Source organism: Eretmochelys imbricata, chromosome 8, assembly GCF_965152235.1.
Source record: "Eretmochelys imbricata isolate rEreImb1 chromosome 8, rEreImb1.hap1, whole genome shotgun sequence".
Taxonomy (NCBI): domain Eukaryota; kingdom Metazoa; phylum Chordata; order Testudines; family Cheloniidae; genus Eretmochelys; species Eretmochelys imbricata.
Window position 1 is genome coordinate 90,197,527 of NC_135579.1, and position 19,737 is coordinate 90,217,263.

The following is a 19,737-nucleotide window of genomic DNA, read 5'->3' on the forward strand; positions in this document are numbered from 1 at the left end:
TACCCCTTAAGCCCTGCATTTTCAACCACTCCCAGAGAATACTCTTATTTTTCCTGGGTTAGTTCTTGCTCAGGCCTGGCCTTATGGCCCAGAGCCTTGGGCTATGGATTCTATTGTTTCCAGCTATCATGATATACAAAGTCCTTAACTGCTCCCTCATTTAACCCAAATGAATGGTGTTTATCTAACCAGGTTAATGGCAATCAGAACAATAAAATTAAAACTGCCTCTACTAAAGGAATTTTCTCTTATTTACAAATGAAAAGACTCCTCTAGACATAGCTGACAACTACCATAGTATTTTAGTGTATCATATCAACAACCTAAGACAAAGCTGTAATTAATGGCAATATGCACTTCTGTACAGGAGGCAGAGCAGGCATGGCATAATTATACTCCTGTGAGTAACTTATAGCTGGCACTTAGAAACAGACACAGGTGTTCCTCCAATCTCTATTGTTGCGAAAGCAGTGTTAATGTGTGCTTGTATCCTGGACAAGACCAGGCTGACACAACTCCCTTGTGCATTCTGTTCTTGTTCAGAGTGGGGCTTTGCCTCCTTTAGTATGATGGATATACACATAAACATGTGGATTATGTCAGGAACTGTGAGCTAAACATCTTGGGACAGAAGCAAAAATCGGGAAACTAATAATATTTAGCTCTTAGAATCATAGAATCATAGAATATCAGGGTTGGAAGGGACCCCTGAAGGTCATCTAGTCCAACCCCCTGCTCGAAGCAGGACCAATTCCCAGTTAAATCATCCCAGCCAGGGCTTTGTCAAGCCTGACCTTAAAAACCTCTAAGGAAGGAGATTCTACCACCTCCCTAGGTAACGCATTCCAGTGTTTCACCACCCTCTTAGTGAAAAAGTTTTTCCTAATATCCAATCTAAACCTCCCCCACTGCAACTTGAGACCATTACTCCTCGTTCTGTCATCTGCTACCATTGAGAACAGTCTAGAGCCATCCTCTTTGGAACCCCCTTTCAGGTAGTTGAAAGCAGCTATCAAATCCCCCCTCATTCTTCTCTTCTGCAGGCTAAACAATCCCAGCTCCCTCAGCCTCTCCTCATAAGTCATGTGTTCTAGACCCCTAATCATCTTTGTTGCCCTTCGCTGGACTCTCTCCAATTTATCCACATCCTTCTTGTAGCGTGGGGCCCAAAACTGGACACAGTACTCCAGATGAGGCCTCACCAATGTCGAATAGAGGGGAACGATCACGTCCCTCGATCTGCTCGCTATGCCCCTACTTACACATCCCAAAATGCCATTGGCCTTCTTGGCAACAAGGGCACACTGCTGACTCATATCCAGCTTCTCGTCCACTGTCACCCCTAGGTCCTTTTCCGCAGAACTGCTGCCTAGCCATTCGGTCCCTAGTCTGTAGCTGTGCATTGGGTTCTTCCATCCTAAGTGTAGGACCCTGCACTTATCCTTATTGAACCTCATCAGATTTCTTTTGGCCCAATCCTCCAATTTGTCTAGGTCCTTCTGTATCCTATCCCTCCCCTCCAGCGTGTCTACCACTCCTCCCAGTTTACACAGTTCCTTAAATCTTCAGAGCCCTGAACAAACATTCACTAGTTAATCTACACAGCATTAGTATAATTAAAGCTCAAATAAGAAAATAACCTTTAGAATAAATAAATAAAATAAAATAAAATAAAATAGCCTTTAAAAGCCAAAACAAATTCTATGACGTGGGCTATGAAAAAAAAAAAAGATTAAAAACACTATAAACAGTTAGATAAACTTTATGTGGTGGAAAATTTGTTATTTTCTCTACGGCGCTTAAAATACTTCAACTCCTGCACACACGACTAATTGTCCTGCCTGATCTTGGATGAAATATTAACTTTCTCTTTATGATTTTATTTTTCATCGTATATTGTCATTCTGAGATCTGGATCTCTTAAAGGGAATGATGTCTGCTCCAGAGAAGTGTCTGTATGCCCTATTGTCTGAATTTTTAAAAAAAGTATAATGGTAAACATACCAAGAATAGACACACCCAACTTACTATTGTCCCAGCACAATTCATACTATTATTTTAAAAATAAACAGCTTATTTCACGCCAAGGAACTACTAATCCAAACAAATGTATGCAATAATATCCAACCACCATTTATAAAAGACAATTTTTCTGTTGTGAACCTCAGGGCATGCTAAACATAAGTTCTGTTGCTATGTTTAAACATTGCACAGGATGTTATTTTAGCAACAAAAATTAAAAACAATTATAATGGTGCCTGTCAGGGTTCCTATAGTAATGAGTCTAGTGAAGGTGCCCATATAAACCTTACTTTAATGGTTCATAACTTGGTCCTTAATAAATGGCTGCATGGTGAAACTTCACATACATATTCTTGACATGGGAACAAATTTTGTTTTTAAATTAGTTGGGCAAAACAACATATTTTGGCTAGTCAATTTTTTTTTAAATCTTTTCCTAACTAGAAAAGGCTTTGTTTTCATTGGTGCAGGCAGTCAAAGCAGAAAGGTGGAAAATTGCCTGAAAAAAGACATTCAAGTTTCAAGACAGTACACAGAAAATAATGAGTTAGGCATCAAGATTCAAAAGGTTTTGGATAATTTAAATGAACGGGTCAACAGATAAGTGCAATTCAGTGTAGGTATAAAATAAACCAATTTTGGAAAAGGAACCAAGCAAGAGAATATGAAAATTTGCTAAACAGGAAAAATATATGCTAGTTATTGTGGAAAAATCAGAGACCATCTGCTACAGTATAAAAAATGCAACATGCAGCACTAGATTGTATTAATAGAGGTATAGATAAAAAAACAAAATGAATTGTACTATTTTTTTATTTCCTGTAAACTAATGACTGGCTAGGTTAAGGATGCTCAGTTCCTCTAACCACACATCAGTTGCCAGACACAGTCATAAATATTAAACAACAGGAAGGGCTTTAACACCCCAAAAGCCCTAATCAAGATTGGGCTTCATTGTGCTATGCCCTGTACTAGCACATACAAAGACATATTCCCCACTTTAAGGAATTTGCAATTTTTCACTCCATGCTTCAGTTGAACTACTCACATAAGTAAGGGCTGCAAGATCAGGGAGATCCCCTTCACCTGCTTACGGTATATGGGCAGTGGCCACTCTGAGGAGGGCTCTAAAGATTTTACCCACACCATTCCCCCCTCACTCGCAGGATAATCTATGCAGCTAGAAAGAAAGGCAAGTCTGCAATTCTGGGCCACAACCTATTCTTTGGAAGTGCAAAAATTTAATGAACACTGACTGGTCCTTCTCTGGATATTCAAAGTCATGTTTGCAACACCAATTACAAACCTAAGAAGCAACCATCCTATGGACTCTCTCACACCCACTTATTTTTGCCATAACACACAGAACTATCAAAACAGAGCTAGCATATTGATTAAGATATGACAACACTAGCTTCCCAAGGACTGTCCTGCATAAGGAATGAAAAACAAACACTTCCTTATCTGCCGAGCCAGATTAGAGTATTGATAAGCACAGTTGTAGGGAATTATAGTTTTAGATCACCATAGTAGGTGTACAGGGGAGCATGTAAACTAAATAGAAGATAAAAAATAGGGGAGCGCACTGGAGGGAGTAAAAAAGAGAAAAACAATACACCAAAGAAAAGCAGCAAACAAAAGAGCATAGACAGCCTAGGGCAAGAAAGGTACTAGTTATCCAGTACAGTAAACCTTTCACATACAAGCAATATGACCGCGGAGAGACCGAGAAACAAAGGGACTTGCTACTTCACAAGGACACAAAGGAGTGGAAGAACGATATTCCTTCAAATTATTTGGGTTCATTAAAAATTTCCAGTCAAAAAGCAATGAGGAAACATTGTGCATAACCCTGAGAGAAAGGAGAAAAATGATGAAAATGGCATAGCACTAAGTAGCAACCTGCCATTGGATCAAAGATGGACACTAACAATAAGTGGACACATGGCATCAAGCCGCAAACACAGTGTAAATCCCCATCCCAGATGGACTGCGCCTGCCTCTGACAGATTCCTAAATGAGCTGTCTCTTTTTTGGCTTGACAAGCTATAGGAAGGTTGTCAAAAAAAATTTTAAATCACTGAACTGAAATGAAAAATTGATTTCAGTCCTCCTGCAACTCCTCTCCCCCGTGTGTCTTTTGCTATAGGAGAGAATCCCCTTCCATAAGATTATAGATATTGCCTTTAGTTGCAGAAATTACCACAGGATAAAAGCAGAAATATGCATGACGATAGAACAATGTAACAGCTTTTAAAAATAATCCATTTAGTGCAAAACACCTTTCTCTTTCAGAGCAAGTGAATCATTTGATACTTTAGCTTAGAAAAGCAGACAGGGGGCATTAAAACCAAACAGCTCTACTCAGACTCCTAATCCTAAACTAAAGTCATGAGATCTTGCTGCAAATTTCAGCAACAAGGAAAACCAAGCCCTCAATTCTGATATTAACTATAAAGGATTCTAACTGGCATGACATCAATGTCTTTGAACTGCTCATTTATACCAAATTCATATACAACTACTTATACTGAAATTAATGAGGTACTGATGAGGACTAACTAATGAGATAATTAAGAACCCTGAGACAACTAAATCAGAAACAAATCTCATAATCCACAAAGGATAAGCACAAAACTAAAACAGAAGCCTAATTTACCATTTATCAAGAACGCAGCCTAGTAAAATCAAATCTTGTCTATATAGCAGTTTACAACTCTATTTGTATAATGGAAGTTCTGCACAGCTATTCCACAGTTCTCAGGGCAGAGAATTATGGGCACTTTCCAGTGTGCCTGCCTGTGTCTAAGAACACTCTTGGAGGTTTTATACAAGTTCCAAAATCATTCAATTAATGATGTATGTTTGAGGGCATCATGGACATTCCCAACATGGTGGCTAGCATAGCAGTTCATGCAGCTGTATTCTCCAACAATGCAAATATATTAATTCCTCACAACTGACAGCACAGAGACACCCCAGAAGACAGATTAATAGCAGGAGACTGCTTGCAATGAGGTAGCTGCTAGATCACCAAACACCAACACACAATAAATAAGCAACCATTAAATGATCAAGGTTGCCTGTAAGTCTCTATGTGATAAGGCTTGACATTACAGTGGCAATCTATCTATGATAGTGACACTCTGATATACGTTTTTCTGGCCAGGAAAGATGCACCATATGATAGTTTGGTAAAAATATTGAATATTGGAGGAGGGGGACAGATATATTTCTTGCCTCACCCTGGAGAATATAATTACATCCTTGTCCTCCTGTGATTCTTTGGCATCTTGTCTCCTGCCTTTTTACCTTGGGTAGTAATGAAGCAATAAACTGACTAATAAGAACAGATGACACCACTCCAATTTTGTAAGGACAACTAAATGCGGAGGAGTGTGCTTTACAAAGACTGAAGGAGCATTTCTTTAGAGACCAAGCTTTGTAAAAGGATGCTGCTGCTCACAAGTGGCTCAACATTCTCGACATGGCCAGCTAAGCTCCATGGAAAACTAGGGAAGTGATTGGGACTCTGGTGCACTCTGACTATATTTTCCCAATAGCGAGGATAATGGTAAAGAAATAGTCTACAGACTGAGCTCCTGATTTAGCAAAAGTCACTGATATATTATAACTTGGAAGTCTGAAGTATCATCGGAGTCATATCTGGGCATCTTACGTTCTCGAGAACGAGGCCTGTTGTCACCAGAATACCTCTCCCGCCTAGCGTGTGAGTAGAAAGGACAGTCTGAGTGAAACTGGGGAACCTTGACCATCTGTTAGAGGAACACCTGAACAGCTATTTTTTAATACAGCTTTCATACAGGTGATATGGTAGAAAAGGATTTTGAAAAAAAGTACATTGTTGTAAGCAACAGCGGAACTGATTAACAGTCTTACTCCTGCTGACAAACAAACGTAACACCAGGCCTGGTATCAAATAATTTCCAACCGATTTTACAATTTTGACAATAGAAAACTAACCAAAAGTTAAAGCACGTACACTCTTTGGACCAGAGTTTCAGACAGGTGACAGCCGTAGTACATGTGAGTTTAATGAACCAAATTTTTTACAACATGCATTTGTCTATTAGTAAACAGGAACACTGTGCTGAAATGGAAAATTTAGAACAGTGTGTACCAGGGTCTGTCATATCAAGAACAATGAGATAAAATAATGTGCTGAAGGAATCAAATGAAGGTGCATACTGGGAACTTGGTAACAAGAGCAGAACAAAAAATGTATTTAACTGGGACATACTGGATTTAAGTGGGCAAAGGATTGGAGAGCACGGCAGCTGAAGCTGTGAACTGAGGAGTGGTGGAAGTGGAGACTTTCAAGGATGACAATGAAGGTAGTGGTTAAGCGTTCATCAAGGGCCCAATCTAAAAATCCCTTATTCACATCAATAGCAAGTGGAATTGCTTGTAGAAATAAGAATTAGTTGTGCAAGAAAAGGTATGCAGGTTAAGCAACATGCCCCTGAGCAGGCAGACTCTTTAGTACACATTTTTGATTTTTTCCTGTTCTCTTTCCACACTTTTACTTTATGCCCCAAGTAGGCCGGCATTGTCTCATTAGTCTTTTTCATCAGGTGCTGCAGACTGCACTGGACGGCTTCTTCAGAATCTTCTTCCTGTAGAGGCAAAGGCTCTATATTTTCTTAGAAAAACAGATGTTACTAGATGATGCATGGACAGGGAAACTTTCTAACATCTATTGAGGTTCATATACGATACTCATCACCACACTATCTGGACATCTCCACATCTGTGGCCAGGAGGTAGCAAAAAAAAACAAACCCAAACAAACAAGTTATATTTAATCGCAATCTGTAATAGTCTACACAGCTGTGATTAAAGTTTCAAAAACTTCATGACCAAGATACATTTTGCTCTATGGCCTTGGGAAGCACGTAAAGTTTCTTAACCTCAATTTGAGAGTCATTCCACCAAAGAACTTCAGACAGAACTTCAAGGTGCAACTGGAGATTAGGAGCATAGTACACAGTCAATATATAGCCTCATTAACAGGGGAAAACATCCACTTGCAAATGTCTCCCTTACACATATTCATCTTTGTAACCAATAATGTATGTATGTATGGTCAAGCCTGATTCCACCTCAATAAGGACCTGATTCTGCAAAGTGCTATACACCATCAATGCCCGCTTTCCCCTGTTTACAGGGTTCCATTGGTTTGCCTGTAGTAAGTATTCTGTGACAAAGCCCTCACTGCAACTCAACAAATAAACCACTGGAAACACTGGTATAAAAATACTGGCTATTTACCATGCCTCTGATTTCCAGTTGCAGCTCCACCTGAGGGGCTTGGATGGAATGAGTTTCTCAAAATGAGGTTAAGAAATTCAAACTGATATATTGATTCATTGGGGTCAGTGGAAGTTTAGGTCTTTCAGCACCTTACAACATTGAGCAGTATGTTCACTCTGGAGCTTTTTATACTGCTTATCACTGCTGCTTACTTCTGTACGGTGGTTAATTGCCACAGGACCACAGGAAAGAGAGACCCTCCCTTTAACTTGATGCAGACACAAGAGCACCGGACTGAAGAACCTACAAATTACAGAAAGTCATATCTCTTTTAAATATCTGAACACTACCAGCTTGTCAACATTGATGGGTTTACTAACATATGGATTACATTGATTAATACTGACTGAGCCACTACCTTTATATATATACTGGAATAAGTTTATTCACTTTATTAATGCTGAATATGAAACTTAGTGGAGTCTGGAATAAGGTTGGGGAGTTTCCAACCAAAGGGAACGCAGCAATTACATGTTAGTAAATGTCTATCCTAAATTACGGTTATTCATGGCATTACTAGAGATGAAATGATTTTTGCTTCTGTGAAAAATTTCAACAAAAAAATTTTCATTGAAATTTTTCTTCAAAATTTTTTTAATAAACACCCCAAAATTAAAAAAAAAATGTGGCCTTCTTGTTTTGATGAATGTAAAAATATTTTGTATTTTGTACAAATATTTGTATAAAAATATTCAAAGTTGGCCATTTCTAGGAGAAATTTTTGTTCTGATAAAAAAGCCATATTTCATAAAAAAATGAACATTTTTAACCAGTTCTAGCTGCAACAACAATAGACAATGACACCAAATAACTAATACAAGGGGATAATTAGGTTCAGAAACAGTGGTTGGAAGCATAATACTCTGCTGCATTTTCAGCTGTTTTTACCTTTTCCTTTCCCTACAATTTAGTGGTAGGGACAGTGATGGCTCCAGCAGATGTTTTCAACAGAACAACAGTAAAGAAGACACCCACACAGAGTTTACCAAGGGAAATAATTTGATAATCAGTGAATTTCACAGTAACTTTTAAAAGAACATGCCAATCTGTTATATAGTTGTACTTACATGAGCTATCATGAACATTCAATGCCCACTTCAAAACCATATCAGGACAAGAAGTTCCTCCTCCACAAAACTCCAACTCTCGCTTTACATACTAATGCTGCTAGCTCAATCATATTAAAAGGTTAAAACAATACATTTTCCAATTATTCTCCAGGATCACCAACTTGCTTGGACACCTTGGTCATTACTGCCAGGCTTGCTGGTGGAATAGGTGAAAAGTACAAGGTCCTTGAGGACGGAGGGAGGGGGCAGACATATGTCTTTATGCCATTACTCATACCAGATAATCATAATAAAATGGACAGACTTTCATATTACAAGTTATTGTCCCTTGGTTGTGTCATAAATGCACAGGGTCTGGTCTATGCCCCAGCCTGCAATCAGTCCCTTTGGAGTGACTGCTTTAGTGCGCCAAATCCCAAGGGTATACACAGTTACACAGGGGCAGGTCCAGGGCCTCCAAGACTCGGCCTTCAGGCACCAGCAATCCCTGTTTCTCTTTGTGGCTCCTACAGCAAATCTAGCTGAACCAGACTCCTGTGGGAGGCATGCACGGTACCACTTCAGATAACAATGCTCTCAGTGAGTAGTGCAACTATTCCAGGCAGCCTTTTCAAAACAAGGTAACAATTTACTAGCCACCTGCCATACAGAATCTGAAAGACTTTGGGATAGCAAAGAGAGACAAAGGTTAACCCACAGTCCATCCTGGCCAAGCCATGCAATGACGGGTTGCATTTTTGGATCTCTTCCCTTTGCCCTTAGACTCAAGTGAGAGCTGCTGAATCCCTCCAAAGGGCGGCTCTTATTCCCACCACCAGATAACTTTTTCTCCTTTGTCCTCCAGCTCAGTGCACATGTTCTGCCTGCCAGGATTTCCTGCTGTTCGATGTTGACTGTTCAGTCGTTGAGGGTTCTCATTGTCTTTCTGGATCCTCTGTTGATTTAGGTCGGTTTCAACCAGTTCTTTAACAACCCAGTCATTCCACCCAGACAGTGAGGCGACACACCCACCTTGTCTCCTGCACTGTTGGAACAGTGTTTTGCCTCCACTGCGTTGCAATGCAAAATACAGAGGGAAACTGAGGCACACGTAGGCACCATAAAAATGTTACAAAAAGTTCCCAGTGTGTTATATTTGTCAATAAAACCTTCAATATCATTATCTCCTTGTGGCACTGGTTGCCTAATCAAACAATATCAGATTGAGCTAATTTAACCACAACCTTCCGTACACCCACAGGCTATATTTTATTGGATGACACACCCGTTCATACAGCACTCATTTTTTTGAGATAACCACACAGAAATGGAGGTTAGCAATACAATGCATGTTGTGGCTGACTGAAGCAAGGAACTGGTAACAAACCAGTAAAGTTCTCCCCTATTTACACTGCGTAACTGTTTGTGGTGTAATAAGTCAGAAACATACTAGCTTTGATCTACAGCAGATCTTTACTAATAAAAATGGAAGGTTCTGCAAAAACAGACAATATCGATCCTTATACAGTGAACGTACTTGTAGTTAGTAATGTTATTTCTACATTCAATGTGAGAGAAAATACAGAGAACATAGAACAATTACTATTTCTGCCTTTTGTCTATTCATACATGCAGGGGTCTGATTTATGTACTGCAAGCAACTGTGGTAACTGTGTAAATTAGGTGCACAATTTTGCAACTAAATTATTTAAATATATGTTTATTGCATTATCATTATTAGGTTCGAGAGTCAATGCACTATTTACATGAAGTGGAGTAATTTAATCTCAGAACTCATTTCAGGCCCTCTGCAGACTCATGAAATCAATTCCTCATAGATTATGCTCTGCTCACATTTGAAAGGTTTTCTTCACTACCATAAGGGTTAGAATAATTTTTAAAGGAAGTTTTCATTCTGAAAAATCTTAATTATTGAGGGTTGTTTGAATATCCTAAATGAGCAGAAGCCACCAGGTATTGATCCTAGTCAGTGGTACCTCATACTGATAATTGGTTTAAAAAATATGGATGCTTTGCTTTTAAAATACATTTTCAGTTAGGTGCATTTGCATTATCTCCAAAGGCCCTCATCCGATGCTGTAAGTGATGTTTGTTTTGAAGCCCGTATTTTCAAATACATTGGTTTTCAACAGTCAGTGTTCACAGTATCATATAATTCAATTGCGGGCATACTGACTATGCTAATTTTCAAGTTTTGCCTCAGGAAGCAGAAGTGTACAGCATGATTAACTTCCAATGACTTCTGTAGTTTTCCTTCGGGTTTCACGGCTTAATTGTTAACTTGTGAGTGGACTAAATTTCTCAGTCTTCAGAAACAAATATGGCAACCTTGATAAAAAAAAAAGGCTCTCTGGTATAGTCAGAAACTTCTTATATATCGTATAGCCAAATTGTATCCATGATACTGTACTGTTAAACATCCACATAATGGTACACTGCTTACAATATAACATGCAAATCCTTGGACTCCCAAAAGCAGTAATAAAGCCACAATGAAATGGGCAAAGGAAATGCTCAAAGACACAAATAGTATTTCTTGCTATTGCAAACTCAAAAATAAAAAACCTTATTTTGAGGATCTTTTAAAAATAAACTTTAACTACATTAACAGCATTTTAAATGAATGACAGTGAGAAACAGTTCAGAGTAGCCACCAAATTTAGCATTCAGAGGCAATTCTCTCATTCTGTGTGAAGTAATATCTTCTTCTACTTTCTGTTCCCTGGTTCCTACAAAGATCAACGGGGTAAGAATGAAGGGACAGCATACAGGCTAAGGCAAGGAGGAGTTTAAAAATCCCTTTCCACAATGAACTACCTATGCAGACTTATCAAGCAAGGATAGGTTAACAAGAGCTTCTTGCAAGACTGCTTATCACCTCTGTTGACTACAGGTACCTGATTCTATGAAGGGTGAGGACAGAAGAGTTGAAAATGTACTGGGGGGGGGGAGGGGGGGAAAGAGGGCTGCAGACTAAAGGAGAACAAGGGGGTTTCCTCTAGCAAAGCATGAAACAAGCTCTGTCTTAAATTTTATTTGGGAGACTCAGCTAACCTATTCTGTTTGGTCAATAAACGGGCAGGACATTATTTTAAAACAAAATGAAACTTCTCATTGTGGGTTCCTCTACCTCAGGCCAGACGTACAGTCTCCATTGCTTGTTCTACCATTTCTCTGACCAGACTGTCACTGCTCAAAACGCAAGATACTGCAGGAGGAGCATGCAGAGTAGAGGGCTGTTCTAAATCTGGATTTACTACTTAGACAGAAAAAGAACCATAAGGAAACATGTGCCTTTTGCACGGGAAGGGGTCTCTTCCACTGTGGTACCATCATCCTAAGGATGGAAGAAGAGAGCTGGGCCCTCAACTGAATGTGACAGAAGTAGTTAATCATGCAGTTCCCTCCTCTCCTAAACATGTTCACCAACCATGATATTAACCGCAGGAGTGTTTCCTTTGACACATAGTGCTCTGACCCGCCAAGTGAACAGGACTAGGGCTGCCTTACTGCCCACATATATGATCAAGGAGAGAACAAGTGGAGTTTTGGGGCAGAGGTCTCAGCGAATGGCTAGCATTCCTAAAACTTTCCAGAAGAGTGAACTATTCAGGGCCACGTTATACTTTTGTATGGAAAACAGTTCCTGAAAAGGGATGCCCAGAGTAAAACAATGTCATGTCACTGATGAGCCTTTGCCAAACCCTACCACAAATTTAGTTATCCCTAGGTACCAATGTGATATATGCCATCATGTGCCAGCAATGCCCCTCTGCCATGTACACTGGCCAAACCGGACAGAGTCTACGGAAAAGAATAAATGGACACAAATCTGACAGGAATCATAACATTCAAAAACCAGTAGGAGAACAGTTCAATCTCTCTGGTCACTCAGTAACAGACCTAAAGGTGGCAATTCTTCAACAAAAAAACTTCAAAAACAGACTCCAACGTGAAACTGCAGAACTGGAATTAATTGCAAATTGGACACCATCAGATTAGGCCTGAATAAAGACTGGAAGTGGTTGGGTCATTACAAAACCTAAACCTAATTTCCCCAATACTAATTTTCCCCCTACTGTTACTCACACCTTCTTGTCAACTGTCTGAAATGGGCCACTCTCATTACCACTTCAAAAGTTATTTTTCCTCCCTTGGTATCCTGCTGTTAAGTGAATTGTCTCGTTAGACTGACCTCACACTTGGTAAGGCAACTCCCATCCTTTCATGTATTTATACCTGCTCCTGTATTTTCCACTCTATACATCTGATGAAGTGGGTTCTAGCCCACAAAAGCTTATGCCCAAATAAATTTGCTAGTCTCTAAGGTGCCACAAGGACTCCTCGTTGTTTTTGCTGATACAGACTAATACGGCTACCACTCTGAAACCTAGGTAGATCTGTTATTCTGAATCCAAAAGGGCACAGTGTGCTGGAAGTGAGCAACATCCCAAGGGGCGCTGTGCTTGAGGGGATTAACGAGTGAGATCCTTTGGAGTGCTGCATGAGAGAGGGTGAGTGAGGGGGTCACAGAGCAGAATCCCCAGGGGTGGTGTGCACAAGAGGGTGGGCCAGGATTGAGCAGGATCCTGTGGGGCCCTGCATGTAAGGGTGCAAGGGAGAAAAGCCACGAAGCGGGGATATCAAGGGGGTTCACCATGTGCAATGGTGCAGGTGAGGGCATTTACTGAGCACGATCCCATGGGGAACAGTGTGTGTGTGGGGGGGGGGTTAGGGGCCCCAGAAGGATCCTGCAGGAGTGCTATGCGCAAGGGGCTGGGATAGGGGGCTCTGAGCAGGATCCCGTGGTGAGGGGGCCTAGGCAGGACCCCATGGAGGGGGTTCCAAATGGGATCCAATGGGGACAGTAAGGGGTGGCGGTTGGGCAGGATCCTGTGGGGGACAGTGTGCAAAGGTTGGGTGGGGGGGCTCTGAACAGGATCCCCCTGGAGATAGTGAGGGGGGCTAAGCAGGATTCGATGGGTGTTGTGTGTGAGGGGTTAGTGAGGGGGGCTCTGAGCAGGAACCAAAACCAGACTGTTGGCATATAAAATTGAAAATGTTGTAGAGGAGTTTTTAAACTAAGGGCTGGGGGAAAGCTGACAGGTGTTGAGGTGCATGCAGTTCAGACAGACACATCCCTTAGGGGATGATTTATTAAAGGTGCTAGTTTATATCCTAGTAAACAGGAAAGGACAGAAGTTAATAAAGTACAGATAAGAACTCAAGAGAAACAGTCAAACGAAAGAGAGTCCCATTCAGCGACATCACATGGAGGCAGACAACTATATATTGACAAAAAGAAAAGGAGTACTTGTGGCACCTTAGAGACTAACGAATTTATTTGAGCATGAGCTTTCGTGAGCTACAGCTCACTTCATCAGATGAAGTGAGCTGTAGCTCACGAAAGCTCATGCTCAAATAAATTCGTTAGTCTCTAAGGTGCCACAAGTACTCCTTTTCTTTTTGCGAATACAGACTAACACGGCTGTTACTCTGAAACCTGTCATATTGACAAAAGTTATAAGTGCTTATTTACAAATGCAAGAACCTTAAATACTAAGATGCACGAATTTGAGTGCCTGGTATTAAATGAGGATATTGATATAGTATGCATCACAGAAAGTTGGTGGAATGATGATAAGCAATGGGACACGGTAATACCAGGGTACAAAATATACAGAAACGATAGACCATGCCGGTTGGGGAGTGCCACTATATGTGAAAGAAAGCATAAAGTCAAATATAATAAAAATCTTTAATGAATCAGACTGAAGCATAATATTAGTATGGATAGAAATTCCATGCTTGAATAATAAGAATATAGCAGTAGGAATATACTACCAGTCATCTGACCAGGATGACGACAGTGACTGTAAAATGCTCAGGGAGATTAGAGAGGCTACAAAAACAAAACCCCCAATAATAATGGGGGATTTCAACTATCCCCATATTCGCTGGGAACCTGTCGCCTCAAGATGGGATGCAGAGATGAAATTTCTAGACACCAAAAATGACTGCTTCTTGGAGTAGCTTGTCCTGGAACCCACAAAGGGAGAGGCAATTCTTGATTTAGTCCTTGATTTAGCAGGACACAGGATCTGCTCCAAGAGGTGAATCTAGCTGAAGCACTGGGTAATGATGATGACCACAATGTAATTAAATTTAACATCCTTTCAGGGGGGAAAATACCCAAGAAACCCAGCACAGTAGATTTAACTACAAAAAAGGGAACTACACAAAAATGAGGAAGGTACTTAAATTAAAATTAAAAGAAACAGTCACAAACAGTGAACTGCCTGGAAGATGCATGGAAACTTTTAAAAAACACTATAATCGAGGCTCAAACTATTTGCTTACCCCAAATAAAATAAAAACAATAAGAGGACCAAAGAGTGCCGTCATAGTTAAACAGTGTAAAAGAGGCAGTTAGATAAAAAAAGACATCCTTTAACAATTGGATGTCAAATCCTACCGAGGAAAACAGAAAGGAACGTAAATTCTCACAAGTCAAGTGAGAAAATATAATTAGGCACTCATGGGGTGCTGGGCGCTGAGTGGGGAGGGGGGAGAAAGCTCGGAGCGGGACCCCGGGGGGGCCCGTGTGCGGCGGGGGGAGAGGGGGCTCGGGCGCGGGACCCCCGGGGGACCCTGTGCGCAGAGGGAAGGGGGCTTGGAGCGGGACCCGGGGGGTGCTGTGTGTGTGTGCCGGGGGGGAAGGGGGCTCGGAGCAGGACCCGGGGGGGCGCTGTGTGGGGGAGGGAGAGGAAGGGGACTCGGAACGGGACCCGGAGGGGTGGTGCTGTGTGCGGGGGGAGGAGGAAGGGGACTCGGAACGGGACCCGGAGGGGGGGTGCTGTGTGCGGGGGGAGGAGGAAGGGGACTCGGAACGGGACCCGGAGGGGGGGTGCTGTGTGCGGGGGGAGGAGGAAGGGGAGGAGGAACGGGACCCGGAGGGGGGCGCTGTGTGCGGGGGGAGGAGAAAGGGGACTCGGAACGGGACCCGGAGGGGGGGTGCTGTGTGCGGGGGGAGGAGGAAGGGGAGGAGGAACGGGACCCGGAGGGGGGGTGCTGTGTGCGGGGGGAGGAGGAAGGGGACTCGGAACGGGACCCGGAGGGGTGGTGCTGTGTGCGGGGGGGGGGAGGAAGGGGGCTCTGAACGGGACTCAGGGGGCGCTGTGTGCGGAGGAGGAGGGAAGGCGGCTCGGTGCGGGACCCGGGGGGCGCTGTGTGCAGGGGAGGAGGAAGGCGGCTCGGTGCGGGACCCGGGGGGCGCTGTGTGCAGGGGAGGAGGAAGGCGGCTCGGTGCGGGACCCGGGGGGCGCTGTGTGCGGGGGAGGAGGGAAGGCGGCTCGGTGCGGGACCCGGGGGGCGCTGTGTGCGGGGGAGGAGGAAGGCGGCTCGGTGCGGGACCCGGGGGGCGCTGTGTGCGGGGGAGGAGGGAAGGCGGCTCGGAGCGGGACCCGGAGGGCGCTGTGTGCGGGCTAGGAGCGGGACCCCGAAGGGCCGGACGATGTCGAGGATCCGCTCTCCAGGACTCCCCTTGGGAGGGCACGAGAATGGCGGCCGCCTCCTGCCTGCCCTGTGTCGGCTCTGGGGTCCCCCCGGCCCGGCTGGCTCCTCTCCCGGAGCGGGGGCGCCGCGGTACCTGGTTGCTGCTCTCCTCGGGCAGGTTTCTCAGCAAGACCTTGCGCCTGTTGCTCAGCTCCCGGCGGGCGCTCTCCAGCCGCCTGGCGATCGCGGGCGGGCTGAGGGGCGCCGCCTTCCCGCCGCGCCCCGGCTCCCGCGGAGCCCCGGACAGCTCCGTGCCCGGCTCTGCTGCTGCCGCCATCTTACAGCCAGAGAGAGCCATCGAGCCCGCAGGGGGAGGGAGCCGGGCAGGCGGCGGGCGAGCCGGCGGGGCGGGGCAGCCCGCTGCAGCGGCTAGGAAAGTCCGCGGGACTCAGAGCCGGGACCAGAGCCAGGCACCATGATGCGCCTCCCCGAGCCTGGGACACGATTTCTCCCCCCTCGCACCCCGCCCCCGTGGCCCCCGAGCCTGGCGCACCACTGCTCCGAGCCCCCCCACTCTCGCCCCCGTCCACTCGCTCCCCACTGCTCCGCGACCACCGTGCACGCCGAGCCCTCCTGCTCTCCAACGCCCTCGCATCCCTCAGCCCGCCCACACCCAGCCGCCCATGAACTCTGCCCCCCCCCCCCCCCCGCATCCTTGAACCCGACCTCACCCCCCGCCCCCGTCTGAGGCACCACTATTCCCCCGCCCCCGTGCACTACGACCCCCATAACTCCCTGCCCCGCACACCTCTCAGCCCGCCTCCCGTCCTCCCACACTGGAGCTCCTGCCCAGGCACCCTCAGCCCGCTCAGCGCCGCCTGGGCCACCCTCCTCCACCTCACCCCCGTGCACCCCTGCACCTGTACACCCAGCCCCTCTGAGCCTAGTACCCTGTGCACCCCCATCCCTCGGCCACCCATTCCCCACTGTTCCCCACCCCCAGCCTGGGACCCCAGTGCTCCCTGTGTACCCCTCAAACCCATCCCCTCACCCTGGGAACCCACTGCTCCCCCCACCCCCTTCACTTTTCCCCCCACTGAGCCTGGGATCCCACTGTGGCACCCCAGCCAACTGACCCCAGTAGACCCTGCTCCTCCCAAACGCCAAGCCTAGTATGCCCCTGCACCCTCTCTGCTCGCAGTAGACCCCCCACACCCACCCACAGAGCCTAGGACCCCAATTTCCACCTTCCTCCCACTGAGCCTGGGACTCCACTGTACCCTACCCTGCCCCTCAGTGCACCCTCTCTCCCCCCACAGTGATTGTGACTTCACTGTACCCTGCCCCCCCTACACTCCTTCATTCACCTACTGAGCCTGGGATTGTATTGTACCCCCCTGCACAGTGCACCTCCTCCCCCTACACCCACTGACCCTGGGGCTCCACTGTTGTCCACCAGCCCATGGTCCCAGGATCTCTACATTGCTACCCCGGTCTCACTGAATGCCACTGCTACCAGGACTCCCACTTGCAACCTTCTCCCTGAGAGCCTACTACATCCCAACCTCTTCTCCCTGGGAGTGTACTACATCCCAGTACCTACTGCACTCCTAAGACTCCCACTATGCACACAGCCTGCCACCCCAATTTTATCCCCAACTATTCAATGCAGCTGGCACATCACTGCACCTTTTCTGTATTCCAAACCTCCATACACAATACACTCCCTCACAGCAGGAATCCATTGACCTTTCCTCTTATAAATTGTTCTCTCTCCCTAGGTCTTCCACAGGAAAGGGTAAAAAGCCAGCTGTAGCTGAATTTTTTACATAAACATAGCCAGTGCTATTACATCCATAAAATCTACACCTTGTGCTTGGCTCCACCAAGATCCAGCAGCAGATAAACTTGTTCCGCCCTATGCACGCTCCCTTTGATCCCCACACTCCTCTGGGACACCATTTCATTCTGCTTCACCCTATATCCTTTCAAATTCTGCATCCTGTAGCTCAAGATCCCACCTTGCCATGTCTTCCACTTTCCCCCATAATACACATTTCGCTATGTACATGCCCTCAGGACCAGCTGAAATAGAATCACTTGTGGGGCGACAGCTGCTTCACAGCACATGAATAATACAACAATTTAGGACAGAAAGTTAGCAAGGATACTGTATCTTATTAAAAATGCAGGGAGGATTTTAGGTAGGCAAAATATAATTACCCAAGATGGGCGTTTGGCTAAGACACTGTTCTTAACATTCCCATTCTTGTGTGAAGTCTTACGGAAATATGGTAAATACAGATGGTCAGAACTTTTGGTGCTATGTCTCATTTAATAGATTCCACCCCCAACAGGAAGTGTCACGTCATTCTAGTTTTTATGGTACATCAGTCTGTATATTTTCTAAGTTACTTATCACCTCACTCTTAGTGAAGCTTGAGCTAGTTGAAAAATAGGACACATTTTTTATAAAAATTTCGTTAAGAATTTTTGTAATTTTTTAAAAAAAGAAAAGGAGTACTTGTGGCACCTTAGAGACTAACCAATTTATTTGAGCATAAGCTTTTGTGAGCTACAGCTCACTTCATCGGATGCATACTGTGGAAAGTGTAGATCTTTTTATACCCATAAAGCATGAAAAAATACCTCCTCCCACCCCACTCTCCTGCTGGTAATTATCACTTTAGATAAGCTATTACCAGCAGGAGAGTGGGGTGGGAGGAGGTATTTTTTCATGCTTTATGGGTATAAAAAGATCTTCTACACTTTCCACAGTATGCATCCGATGAAGTGAGCTGTAGCTCACGAAAGCTTATGCTCAAATAAATTGGTTAGTCTCTAAGGTGCCACAAGTCCTCCTTTTCTTTTTGCGAATACAGACTAACACGGCTGTTACTCTGAAACCTGTAATTTTTTAACCAACTCTAATAGAAACATTTTAATTGCTTTCTCTGTTATCCTTGCCCATTTTGCTGAACTGACAAATCCTCCGCAACACTACACTCTAAACTTCTAATGACTTCTAGTCTCTAACAATGACTTTTATTATGGAATTTATATTATGAAGCAAAGAAAAGTCTCTTTGAAAGACAGAAGGAGCCAAATTCCAGTACAACTCTGGTAAGAATAAGGATCAGATATGAACAAGTTATCAGTGTGTCAACTGACTGATTAGCCCCAATAATTTATGCCCCCAAAATGCTTTGTTTATCAGGCCTAAGAAGTCTCATAATTGCATGGTTTGGTCCATCTGCCTGGCGAAGTTGAAATCTCATATCCCATTTACTGGTCTCTCTTTCAAGGAGCAACCTCCTTGCTCTGCTCGTGTGAAGAAAGGAATAGAAACTAGAGGGATCTTGGGGCTTTTATTTCCCTATTAAATCCCCTATGATGTCAGTTAAAACACTTAACCTCTCTCTCTCTCTTAAGCCATGTCCACATGTACAGCGCTGCAGCAGCGCAGTTGTACCAATGTCGCTGTGCTGCTGCAGCGTGTCTGGTGAAGGCGCTCTATGCCGACGGGAAAGCTCTCCCGTTGGCGTAAAAAACCCACCTCTGCAAATGGCAGAACACGAGCACTTAAATGGTGTAACTTATAGCACTCGGGGGGGATGGTTTATTCACACTCCTCAGCGACACAAGTTATACCAACTTAGGCTGTAGTGTAGACATAGCCTTACTTATCTCAGATGAAAAACTACATAAAAAAAGCAGGACTTTACTGAAAGCCACATGCTGAACTGTGTAAATAAAGTACAGTAGGCCAAAACGTTTATCAAAGGATCAGTGGTGTCCCTATACCAGGCATTTATTA

The 19,737-nt window shown here is 44.3% G+C and overlaps 1 protein-coding gene across 5 annotated transcripts in view; it reads right to left on the reverse strand.

Annotated features, from left to right (window-relative positions):
* The window catches only part of RAVER2 (ribonucleoprotein, PTB binding 2), a 60,236-nt gene extending 43,958 nt beyond the window's left edge, over positions 1–16,278 (reverse strand). For 3 of the 5 annotated variants that reach the window (XM_077825222.1, XM_077825221.1, XM_077825219.1), the window contains exon 1: positions 16,075–16,278. In XM_077825222.1, the coding sequence (XP_077681348.1) occupies positions 16,075–16,278 (204 nt within the window). Of the gene's footprint in view, positions 1–7,508; positions 7,639–16,074 lie in introns of those variants that run through there. The other 2 variants (XM_077825220.1, XM_077825223.1) reach the window with 2 other exon arrangements.
* Between the last annotated feature and the right edge of the window lie 3,459 nt (positions 16,279–19,737).